The 13058-nt window shown below is 45.6% G+C and overlaps 1 protein-coding gene across 1 annotated transcript in view; it reads left to right on the top strand.

Moving 5' to 3' along the window:
* The first annotated feature begins 3024 nt into the window (after positions 1-3024).
* The window catches only part of MAGI1 (membrane associated guanylate kinase, WW and PDZ domain containing 1), a 691778-nt gene continuing 681744 nt past the window's right edge, over positions 3025-13058 (top strand). Inside the window, exon 1 of the mRNA XM_031963081.1 lies at positions 3025-4245. Within this exon, the coding sequence (XP_031818941.1) occupies positions 3936-4245 (310 nt within the window). The 5' untranslated portion in view covers positions 3025-3935. The remainder of the gene's footprint in view (positions 4246-13058) is intronic.

Raw genomic sequence — 13058 nt, 5'->3', positions numbered from 1 at the left:
AAACTGAAGTGTTGACATAGTATTGGAGAACTGGAATTTCATATTTTAGATTTATTTGAGATTCATATAGATCATAGATTTAGAGTTAAAAAGGTCTATGGATGATTGTTTTGTGCAAACTCTTCATTTTACAGATGAGACAACTGAGGCTCAGAGAGGTGAAATGATTTTTCTGACATCAAAGGTCATGAGTAACAGGGCTGGGATTCAAACTCACCTCATAGAGAGTATAAATTCAGCATTCTTTCCACTGGACCAGCTCCCGTTACCTCTCATGGACTTAATTACCATCTCTACTGATGATGTTCAAATCTACCTTTCCTTCTTCGATCTCTCTGCTCAGCTCCAATCTCATATCTTCAAATGATGTCCAGTAGACATCTTAAACAACCGTGCTCAAAATCTTGCTCATTAACTTTTCTCCTAAATCCTTTCTACCTTCCCCATTACTGTGGAGGGCAATGCCATCTCTCAGGTCTTCTTGGATTCTTCACTATCTCTCACCACCATATGGAAGCTGTTGCCAAGACCTACTGACTTTTCCTTTTCGACATCTCTAGAACACACATCCCCTTGTATCCACTGCCATCACCACCACATTGATGCAGGCCCTTATCACCTCCAACCTTGACTGTTGCAGTAGCTTCCAGGTGGGTCTCCTTGCCTCAAGTCTCTTTCTATTCCAGCCTATTCTCCACACATCCAGCAGTGATTTTTCTAAAGCACAGGTCAGACTGTAGAAGGTGCAGACTTCCCTAACTCAATTAAACTTGAACTCTTGCTATTGCCTCCAGAAGCAAATACAAAATGTGCTGCTTGACATTCTGAGTTCTTTCTAACCCAGCCCCACTTCTACTTTTCCAGTCTTTTTATCTTTGCTCTTCACTATGTACAGTTTGACACTGACCTCCTGATGGTTTCACGGACTAGATGTTCCAAAAGTCAGCTCTGAGCATTTTCTCTGGCTGTCCCTTATTCCTGGAATGCTCTGTTCAACTCTCCCTACTGATTTCCAAGCTTCTTTAAATCCCTTTTAAAATCCCATCTGTTACCAGAAACCTTTCCCAAACCCTCTTAATACCAGTGTCTCCCCTCTGCTGATTATTTCCTATTTAACTAGTATAGATCTTCTTTTGTATATATGTTTGTATATTATCTCTCCCACTAAATTGTAAGCTTCTTTTGGGCAGGGACTGTCTTTTGCCTCTTTCTGTACCCCCAGTACAATTCCTGGCATATAAAAGGTGATTAATAAATGTTGACTAATTGGACTACATGGCCAGATATAACACTTGGAGTCTGGAAGCTAGAAGTAGAATATGACCAGATATTTGCTAGCTGTGTGACCCTGGACCATTCACTTGACCTCTCTGAACCTCAGTTTCCCCATCTGTAAGATAATAGCATCTACCAATTGGGTTGTGAAGATGAAATGAGTTAACATATGTAAAATGTTTTACAAACCTTAAAACAAGGAGTAAATGCCAGCTATTATTTTTGGACCACTTAACGTGGTCGTTAGGGTTTTTAATGCCAACTTTTCATTTAGAACATATTTGTATATATGCTTAAAGTTTTATTGATGCCTCTTGTTTTTCCATCAGTCATTTCTAAATGTTTTTTCCTTCTTCAAAACTGAGCTTTTTTTGTAATAAAGAAAAAAAAAAAAAAGAGTAAGCATCTAACACTGATTACGTCCAAGACAAAATGCAGCCTTCTGTATCATTGGAACTCTATCAAACATCTTCCTTCTTTGGTGTTTTCATCTCTTCCCCAATCCCTCCAATGCTGAGCATTCGATGGTCTGCTCAGGTTAAGGATTTGGGGAGTGAGGTATCAGATTTGAAAATTAGCCACTTCTGGTTCTCTGGGATTTTTTCCATGGAGCTTTTGTTACCCCTCCATTCGTGCAACAGAAACCAGTTCTATAACACTGTAGTCTTGTATAGGCAAGCATCCTGCGGCAGGGATGAGCAAACCAGCAAAAGATGATGGGCGAACACTAGTGCTGGGGACTTTGCCAGTAAAACTAGCACCTGAGAGGCAGGGATGGTTAGAGACAAGCTCAGTGACTAACCAGCCTTTTCCCTGCTTACATTACAGGCTCCTTTGCCTCATCCAGAGTCCCGGGACACTCATTAACAGCCACGAAAGCCCTGTCTCTAGTGATTGAGTAAGTTCTGGGTTCCAAAGAGCAAAGCCTGGATTACAGGGGACACTGTAGAGAATTGGCAGAACTGTTACCGAACTGAAAGAGTATAAAGATTCCAGCTCCCAACTCCTCCCCAGTGCATTTCTCTCTCAGTCTTGAATCAAGACCTGGATGGAACTTTGGAGAGGATTTGGTCCAATCTTCTCATTTTACAAGAGAAGAAAAGAAGCCCACAGAGTGGAGTGATCTGCCCAAGGTCACACAGTAGGCGCACATAGTCAAGTCAGAATTCGTACTCAGATCTTCAAACTTTAGTGATCCAGCACTTTCTCCGCCGTTCTTGGAGCTCTTTAAGAAGTCATTTACCAACATGTGACACTCATATGAAGCCCAGATGGGCTCGCCTTTGGTCCCCAAGTAGAACCACACCCCCCGGGATAGAGAGTGGAGCTCAGAGCCCAACCATCCAGTCCTATCAGGGGCCTTGTCCATCCGGGGCCGCCTGCCCCTAAGGCCAAGGGATCAAGGTCAGGGGAAGCGGTCTCAGCCAGTGGGGCAGATCAGCTGGCTTTGCCCTCGGCCGGGCCAGCCCTGCGCAGTCAGTCCCCACGCCTCCCCTGCTGGCCTCGGGGAGTCAGAGTCCAAGCGGGAAAGGGAGGGGCGGGCTGGGCCGGCTCCCTGACTGGCAGCCGGGTTGGCCACTGGCCAAGGGAGGTTAATAGGCTCAGGGTCGGCGTGCCTGCGCGCTGGATCCCGGTCTGCCTGTCCCGCTGCGCCAAGCGACCCGAACCCGGACCGCCGAGCTCGGTCCAGACTAAATCTCGGTCCAGACTAAACCTCCTTCCAAATCGGGCAGGTAGAAGAGAGAGAGAGAGAGAAAAAAAAGTTGAAAACAGACACTGATCGGGGATGGGGGTGGGGGGAAGAAAACCCACAAGCCTCTCCTAAATTGCTGGACCGATGCCTTAAGAGAAAAGAGGAGAGTTTGCGCCTGGAGATGGAGCGGCGTTAGGACCCAGCGGGAAGAACTTTGGAATCTCCTCCGAAGGGGAGGGGGCAGGGAAGGAGTTAGCGGCTCCAGGGCGCAGGCGCGCGCGTTTACTATCGCCGGTCGTGGAGCTCGGTGGGACGGAATAGAATGAAATGTAACAAAACAAGCTGAGCCTTTGTAGCTGTTTAAAGGGGCCGCGGTCCCTTCCCTCCCGCCTCCCGCCTCCTTCCCCTCCGACGTGCCCCTCCAGCTAGAGCCGGGCTCTGGGCTCCGGGGAATCTGGTCCAGCTAGGCTAGCGCTTTCTGAAACCCACCTCGGGAGGCAGCGCGACCGAGGAGAGCGTCCGTGAGGAAGACCCCCGCGCAGAGAGAGCAGCCACAGGGAGAGGAGGAAGGCACCAGCCCGGAGTGGGCTGCGGTCCCCGGGCGCCCCGGGCCGGCTTGCGCAGCGTGGATCTCCGGGGACTGGAATGCAAACAAAGCTGGCCGCTGGCAGGGGCGGGAGCCCGGAGGCGCCGAGAAAGTTTGCCTAAGGATGGCTTGAGCTGGGGGAGGGCGAGCCGGCAAAGTTTCTTTCGTAGGCTTCTGTCTTCGGGGGTGCCCTCTGGGGACATGCCCCTTCCGCGCCCCAGCTGATCCGCGGGGTCCCGACGGCTGCTGCTGCTGCTGCTGCGATCTGGGGCCACCTGTTTCTCATTCCCGTGAATCTGCGGGTCCGCTCCCGCGTGCGTGTGCACCCGAGTGTGTGTCGGGGGTCCGGGGTGAAGGGGCGCCGCGCGCGTGGCCGGGACCATGTCGAAAGTCATCCAGAAGAAGAATCACTGGACTACAAAAGTGCATCAGTGCACCCTGAGCCGGGGGCCCCAGGGCGAGCTGGGACTGACCGTCCTGGGGGGAGCCGAGTACGGCGAGTTCCCCTACGTGGGCTCCGTGGAGCCGGACGCGGAGGGGCTTGCCGCCGGCGGAGAGGGCAACGGTCTCAGCGAGGGCGAGCTGCTGCTGGAGGTGCACGGGGTCCGCGTGTCCGGCTTGCCCCGCTACGACGTTTTGGGAGTTATCCAAAGCTGCAAGGAGTCCGTCACCTTCAAGGCCGTCAGACCAGGTGAGAAGGAGGCGCCGAGGCTCGCCTGGGGTATTATGGGCACCTCCCCCTTCTCCCGTCCCCAGCCTCGGGGAAGCGAACCTGGGGCTGGGAGCCCCTCCCCCCACCCCGGGGGGTTCCTCACACCTCCGACCACTTTTCCGCCCCGGAGGCAGAGAAGCGGAGCCAGACACCCGGTGGTGCCCGGGAGAAATCCAAGTTCTCACCTTGGTTTTAGGAGGGCCTTTACTGCCTGGAAGAACTTTACGGGGCTTGGCTGTTGGGCTTGGCCGAGCAAACCTGTTATAGTGCTCCAGGTCCAAGTTAGCAGCGAGGTGCTCCTCACCCTTAGCCTGAGGGGAGACTAGGTAGGGATGCTGAGACTGACGTACGTGTTTCCCCGCAAAAAGTGGAATGGAGGGTAGACGCTCCCCCCTCCCCTCTTCTCCCCACCCCCAATGCATGATCAGACCTGAAGGAGGGACCACTATGTGTCCAATTTCACCTTCACTCCCCTTCTCCTTTCAGAGGCTCTGTACCTTGACTGCCCACCCGGGAGCCCGGGATTGAGTCAGGGGACAGTTGAACTTCTCTTTTTTAATTCAGCGGCTCCCATCTCATCCCATCCCCCTTCAACACTGGAATCTACCCAATGGTCCTGTTAGTTAAACCTTTTTTTTTTTTTTAATTGCCCATAGAAAGGTCTTTGCTTCACATTACAGATTCCTCCAATGTGGGATGGGTCTCCAGGTGTCTCTCAAATCTTCCCTTCCATTATTTCTCTCTGAGGCACATTTGTAAGTCAAATCCCAAGCATCTTGTCCTTGTGGAAAGTGATGGTTGAGGGGGGCTCTCTGTGCGTTTGCGGGTAGGTCACGTGGAGGGGGGGTCGATGGGGAATATCAGTAACTCTTTGAAAGACTCGAAAAGGGGCTTATAGTACGCGGGGAGGGGGAGGGCCGAATGTCCTCTGTGTGCCCCTGAGTCAGCTTTTAAAGGAGCCCTGTTCCCAACTCATTAAGGACTGACATTAAATTGCTTAAAAGGGACCTAGCTCCAGGACTCGGTGTTCAGTTTTGGGAGTTGGGGAAAAGCCAAGAAACTCTTGGGCTCCGAAGGGCACAACTGTGTAACTCCGAAAGGCAGTCAGCCACCAGACTCTCTTGGAGGTGAAACGCCCAAGGAGGTCGGGATTCTACGCACTGTGATGAAAAGTTCCCCCATGTGGATGACAGCCTGGCTGGAAAGGGAAGGCAGGTTGCTGTGCTGTCTGTGGAATGTACGCAAGGAAGGAAGAGCCTGGGCTGGGATGGGCAATTCCTCTTCTCTTTGAAAGAGGGCTTATCCAGATGAAGGGAGTGGCTGGGGAGAGAACGGAGCCTCCTGTTTCCCCTCTGGATTTTTTGAGAGAAAATCCTGCTATGCAGAAAAGACCACTCCCTTCTGTTCCCCTCCCTCCCATCCGTGTATCCCTCTGGAGACGTGGTTAAAACAGATTTTCCTAGTTTCAGAGACACAGCAGGCTTTGAGTGCCAGGAAACTGTTCCCAATGGGAGTTATCCAGGTTATTAAGGTTAGAGAAAGTTTGAAAGGAAGGGCTGGATCTCTGAATTTAACGGACACCTGTGGATCCCAATGACAGGATGCACATGCTGCGGGGAGTGGGGGCATTTGGGTTAAAGGGAAAAGGTGGACTCCCTCTTTGACCTAGCTGGCCTGGGGGTTCGGGCTCTGGATCTCCTTTCACCCCCCACCCCTTTGCAAGTTCCTGAGTCAGTCTTTGGGGGCTTTCACAGATTGGGGTAGGGGGGTAGGGGAGAGAATCCTTTCGAGAGCCTTTCTCCCTATCCTGGAATGTTTCTGCTTGATGGCAACTGTCTGTCACTGGAGGTTGCCAAAAGAAAGCTGCATCTCCAAGTATTTGTGAAGTTTCCCTGGGTCACTTCCTAGGATGGTATTTTTTGGTGCCGGTGGGGTGTGTGAGTGGGTGGGTGCTTTAGAATGATGTTGTCTGCAGGGAAGCCTTGGATGACTTGGAATCCAGTGCACTTGTGAAAGATAGTGTCTGTGCCATCTTTCTGCAGGCAACAGAGCTGGCAAAGCTGTCTCATTAAGGCAGAAAGATTCTGAGTCAGAGCAGCAGTCAGCCTAGAACAGCCCATCCTCCTTTGCTGGCACACTGCAAAGGAAAGCGTGACAGCCATCCACTTCTGTGCCCAGGCTGCCTGGGTCACACTGGGGGCTAGCGGTGGGAAAGGATCAGGGTGTCATTGTGAAAGGAGGCTGGGGCATTTTGTTCTTGGGACATCATTATCGACCCTGAAAAGACTAAGCAAAGCCTGCAGTCTATTCTGTTTCTGAATAGAAAATATTTCCTTCCTAGAGAAGGGGAGATTCTTGATGCTCAAAGACAAGATTGAAGGTAGTTCAAAAGAAAGGCTAAAAGTGAGGAAATGATAACCCTTAATGAATAAATAATCAAATTGGGCAAGAATCGAGAAATACTGAGTTTGAAATCAGACCACCTGAAGGAGAATGTCCTATTTGCCATTTCCTTGAGCAAGCTATTAATTTCTGTTGGCTTTTGATGCCTTGTCTATAAAATGGAGGTTTAGGAGATGGTGAATGGGAAGTACCTTTCTGGCTTTAAATTCTAAGAAACTAGGAGGAGGGGAGCTGAAGATTCTTCCTCCTTCCTCGTCTCATAATCTATTAGTTGTAATTGAGATGAGCAATCCTGGAGAAGACTTTGGGGATGGGGACTGCTGAAGGAAAGAGGAAAGTTTATTCTATCACTTGTAATGGAGATGAGTAATTTTAGAGAAGACTTTGGGGATGGGGGAACTGCTGAAAGAAAAAAAGAAAGTCTATTCTATTAGTTGCAATAGAGATGAGTAATCCTGGAGAAGATTTTGGAGATGGGGGAACTGCTTAAGGAAAGAGGAAAGCCCATCAATTAGAGTAAATCATATTTCAGAAACAAAATAATGGAGAAGTTTCTGGATCTTATAATAACCATAAGCTTAGAGATGGATCTTGGCCAAGTCCTGAAAGAGAAGAAGTGAGACATAAATTTATACATATGTACATATACAGACGCATACATACACGTCTTTCCCTAATAGAATGGAAGCCTCTTTGGGGCCGATTGTTTTATTTTTGTCTTTCTATCCCCAGCATAGGAACTGGTGCTTAGTAGGTTCTTAATAAGTACTTATTGCTTGAATGTCAGATGTGAGTAGGATGAAGGAAGCTGATGGCCATTGAAAAGGAGGAAAGGATTTGAATGACAACATCATTGACTTATGGAATGCTAGAGCTGGAAGGAACCATAGAATTCATCCTACAAAAGCTCTCCTATAAGGGAGGAAGACAAGACCTGGAGATTTGGCCACAGTCACAGATTCTGAGTTAGAAGTGCCCTGCCAGTCCATATAGTTCAATCCCCTTCTGACCAAGCATCTTCTCTAAGGCATCACCAACAAATGCTCATCCAGGAAATCTGAGCTGTTCACTGAACATCTTTTTCCTTGTTGTTCAGTCATTTCAGTCATGTCTGACTTTTTGGAACCCCATTTGGGGTTTTCTTGACAAAGATAGTAGAGTGGTTTGCCATTTCCTTCTCCGGTTTATTTAACAGATGAGGAAACTGAGGCAAACAAGACTCGACCAGGGTCACACAGCTAGTTAGTGTCTGAGGGTAGTCTCCAGATCTTCCTGGTTTCAGTCTTCATGCTCTACCTTGCCAGGGCCTCAAGTCAAGTTCATTGACCTATATTTTGTCACTCATATAAAGTTATCCAGCCCCTCCGCTACAGTTTTAAGATTAGAACCTGTGTTGCTTAACGTGGATAACTTAATGGAGATCACCCAGCACTATGACCAGCACTCATGTTTCCTGACAACTCCCATGTAGGGCTTTTTCCACTATTACATGAAGTTGATTTATAGATTGCATCATGTATATGTTGGACAGTTGGCTGCCCAGTTATTGGCAGGTCCAGTCCCAGGTTTAGCTCATGTTTGAGAGGGTGGGGGAGGGACAGGCCCAGATTAACACTGCTAATTCTGCTCTACTCAGGTTAACAGATGATTAGTTATTCCTCCTTGTGCATGCACTGGCCTGAGATGGGAGTCCATTTAGATTCCCACTGAGTGGAATAGAAAACTAACCTGGGATTTAGCATTTTGTATGGCTTATGCTTAAAATGGACAGTTCACTGTTCAGTTCTGCATACACATATTGTATCTAGGATATACTGTAACCTATTTAACATGTATAGGACTGCTTGCCATCTGGGGGAGGGGGTGGAGGGAGGGAGGGGAAAATCAGAACAGAAGTGAGTGCAAGAGATAATGTAAAAAATTACCCTGGCATGAGTTCTGGCAATAAAAAGTTATTTAAAAAAAAGAAAGAAAAAACAAAAAAAATAAAATGGACAGTTCAGATGTGGTCACCGTGAATTTGGTGGTTAGGGGAGAATGTGAACTTTACTTTGGTGCTATATTCTTGACTTAGAAATCTTCATAGCGTGCAGCCTAGAAAGCCCCTGCCTGGCGCTGAAGGCTTCTGTGACTGCAGGGTGCCCAGGATAGAAGGCACTGGACTGCTGAGCGATCTGGTTTTGAATTTTGCCACTGAGGTCCTGGGATCAGAAGTTGGGAGCCTTCTGGCCATCTAGTGCCATTCCCTCAGGAAATAGGCCCCCAGAGTGAAGTGATTTGTCTAAGTTGATATAAATAGTGAACATCAGAGATAAGATTTGAATCTAGGTCTTTAGGCTTCAGGGATTGTGTGCTCTTTCCTTGATACCATGCTCCTTTTTAGCATGTATTATAGAGGGTTATAGGGGACTGTAAGGATCAAATCCAACCAACTCATTTTATCAATGGAAACTGAGGTGAATTGATTTGGCCAAGGTCATACAGCTAGTAAGTGATAAATCTAGAGTTCAGATCCATATTATCAAAACCCAAATTCAGCTCTCTGCCCTTTAAACTTCACTGCCTTTGTTGATTTAGAGAGCTCTGCCCATTGGACTGCATTGCCCATATTTGCTTAAAAATCTTTGCCCATTGCCTTGCACTGCCTTCGTTGGTTTAGAGACCTCTGCTCATTGGACTGCACTGCCTGTGTTGGCTTAAAGAGCTCTGCCCATCTGACCCTTCTGCCTCTACTGGATTAGAGAGAGTTGATTTCTCTCCATGAAGTTGTTTCCTCGTCTCCCAAAAGATAAACTAGCTTGGATGATCAAGAAGTTTGTTTTTTTTTCCTAGCTAACATTCTAGAATTGTATGGATGCCAAGCCCACAAATCCCCAAACAAATCTTAGACTTTTTTTTTTTAAATACTTAGCAGCATGACAGTAGATTCCCTAAATGGAATCTTACAGATAGTGTGGTTACCTTTTTTCCAGGTGACTTTGTGGTTTGTAAAATATACAGGAACTGAAACTTCTCTTAGATGAAGAATAAGCTGAAGAAAACTCTTCCTTTGCCTTATAGATTAATTCAGTTTGACACACAAGCTTCTTTGTCCTGTGTATTTTTGTGGTTAAAAAACACACACATTGAAATATATGACAATATCTCCATAGCAAATCAGTTGAGTTGTGTGTGTTATTTTAAATACCATCTCCCCTTTGTTATGATCACAGAAAACTTATTTCAAGACTTGTCTTTTTATTCCTGTTTTTTTTTTTTTTAAATTAGGTCCCAAGTACATATTTCAGAAGCAAACTGAATCCTTGTCCACTACCATTCTTTGCTATAGCATTGACCATTGAAGATTTTCTTCATGGAATCATGGGTTTAGAGTGGAAAGTAATCTTCTAAGCCATTTACTACAATTGCTTCATTTTGTAGAGGAGGAAAATGAGGTAGTAGAAAGTTAAATGACTTACCTAGGATCATACAAGCTACTACTGTATATGTCTGAGATGAGATTCGAACCCAAGGCTTTTCACATCACAAATCTTGTACTCATTCCACCCAGCCATCCATCCAGCTGCCCACCTTTCTTTCTCTAAACTCTCCTTTGGGTTTTCAGTCTCCTGATGATTTCTTCTTGTCCTTCATCAAAACTTCCTGTTAGGAAAGGAAAAGCAGGACAATAAAATAATAATGGCTGAATTTATACAATTCTCGAAGGTTTGGAAGGCATTTTGTATATATTACCTTTTGATTCTCACCTTCTCGTGAGGTAGTTATGGTTGTTAAATTGCCATTTTATAGGAAACCTATTGAAGCCCCATGAGATTCAGTGACTTAAATCCAGCACTCCTATCCACTGTGCCACAAGGGGCCTGGATTCAAATCTTGGTCTGATGATAGTTTTCCTCAATTAGGAAATATAATATTTGTAATTAGTCCTTCTATGGCCCTCATGAAATAATGTTGCTAAAGAGCTTTACCCAGTTTAAAGAGTCCCAAATATCAGCTAGTGGTAGCGTTTGATTTTTAAAATTTATTCCTTTATCTGTATAGCTACATATGTATACATGCATGTAGTTGCTAGCCAGATTCCTGATTTCAATGGCTTATGGGAATTCCCAGTGATCACCGTCACTCTGCTCTCTCTACCCAGGTGGATCAGCACCTTGATGTTGGGAAAGATTGGAAAAGGAGATGACAGAGGATGATATGGACAGGCAGTGTCATGGAAACAATGAACGTGAACTTGGAAAGACTTTGAGAGATAGTGGAGGATAGAGGGGCCTGGAATGTTGGGGTCACAATGTGTCGGACATGACAAAAAGTCTTGTTGAGTTGCCTGGGATGCCGAGGAGTATGTGTGACTTTGCCAAGGTCACAAAACCTCCCTCTTCCCAGAGCTAAGGCCACTTCTCCATCAATTTACCTATACTGCCTCTTTATCAGTATCACACTCAATTATAAGTTACTGATGAGACTCCCAGCTCTTAGATGGCAGGGTTAGTTTCCTTTTTGTCTTTATATCCCTAAAGGGTCCAGAACTGACCTTAGAATCAGGAAAACTTGGATTCAGGTCCTGCTCTGGCAAGGAACTGCTGTGTGATCTCCTATGACTTTGTCTTAATCCCTCAAGGCCCTAAGCAAGTTTCCTAAACTGTAGAACTGCTGCTAGCCTACAGAGACACCCAACAACTTCAAAAAGCCTGAAACCTCAGATCCTTATCCTTAGGCATGGAAGAGCAGCAAGGTATTCTGGGAATTTGGGGCACTTTCTGCCTCGAACAGGCGCTTGTCGATGATATTAGCATGAGTTTCTAAATGGTATAACTCACATGCCATTTGATTCTCTGTATTTTTCCTCCTCCCCTTCTCCCTCCTTTATTTCTGAACAGATTTTCCCCCCACCCCCAGCTAAATTTTCTCAAATCAATCTGCTTGTAGTTATTTGTGATGCCAAAAGATCAGTTTCTCCTTCACACTAATTTTGGTCTCTCTTAAGGAGATCGCAACTTTACAAAATACCTGTTATTGGGACAGGCAACCTGGCTTTGCTATAGTTTGTATATATATTTTTTTCCTTTTCCCGGAGAAATGTTAACTTGACCTCACAGTGAAATTATAATATTGTTGGCCATGGTATCTTCTGGCATACATTACACAGCCAGTTGCAAATGCCAAAATTGATTATATGCGCCAAGGAGAGCGGAAACGCCCTCCTCACAGGGATGTATGTGAAAATATTCTGACATCTCTTTACCACGGGCAGGATGCTGCCTTCTCCACTAGGTTTGGATAATGGAAGCCTTCCCCCTTTAAAAAGTTGCTGTGTCCATTTGGGTGTGTGTTGATATGCGATCTAAAGACCCATTTTTTTTTTTTTTTTTTTTGTATTTTAAGACAAATTATAGAATCATAATTCTACTGCTGGAAGAGACCTCAGGCTATGTAGCCCAACCCACCCATTTTAACACTAGGGAGGCTAGAGAGGGTTAATGTTAATGTCTTAATAAGTTAAATATTGCATCAACTGCTGTTTTTCCCCCCCTCTAGATTAAATGAAACTCCTAAAACCTTACTGAAATGTTGTTCTTAATTTCAATGCCATGGGCCTACTTTATGTGTAGAAACTACCTTGAAATGAGATCTTTTTTTTTTTTTAAACTCCATTAATCCTCCTCAGAAGTGAAGGCTAAGCACACCTGCTTATACTGCAGGTAGCTAATGTAATAGAATCCACTTAATAGGGGAATATAAGTGCAGTGTTGGAATTAGGGTGGGGCTATTAGGGCTTTGCCTCTGGGCACAGATTTAAAGGGTGCTGCCACCTTTAACTGCATAAAAACATGAGTTACTTGTTAGTTAACAGATTCCTGCTTACTAAAATGAGAAACTATAAAAGCCAGAGTAGCTCACCACTTAGCCACCCTTACCCTCACCCCTCTATATTAATGTCCTGCCTTAAGTTTAGACAATTGCTTGACATTTATCCTCAAATTTGTGGTACTAGCCTTAGGTATAATTCTTTGTTATGGCTCCTTTCTAGGGATCAATATTCTCATCCTGGATATTCACTAACTTTGAGCCCAGCCTTTTTTATCTTATTCATTCCCCTTAATTCTAAAGAGAGTAGATTAGAGTTGAGAAAACCTAGGATGTCCCAGTGTGGTTGAAAATTCCATAAAAATGGACAATCATGACTTCTGGATAGTGAGCATTGTTTGTATGGATTTAAGTCCTCTTCTCTTCTTTATTTTGATTATAAAGTTTTAAATTCTTACAAAATGTAGGACATTAAACGAAATATCCAAATTGATCCAGTTGGATCTATTTCCAAGTAATTTGTCTTTTTTAAAGATTCTAGTAAATGTAAAAATGAGCAGGTAGGTGGTGCAGTGCTTGGT

Source organism: Sarcophilus harrisii, chromosome 1 (assembly GCF_902635505.1).
Source record: "Sarcophilus harrisii chromosome 1, mSarHar1.11, whole genome shotgun sequence".
Taxonomy (NCBI): Eukaryota; Metazoa; Chordata; class Mammalia; order Dasyuromorphia; family Dasyuridae; genus Sarcophilus; species Sarcophilus harrisii.
This window is presented reverse-complemented; position numbering and strand designations above follow the sequence as displayed.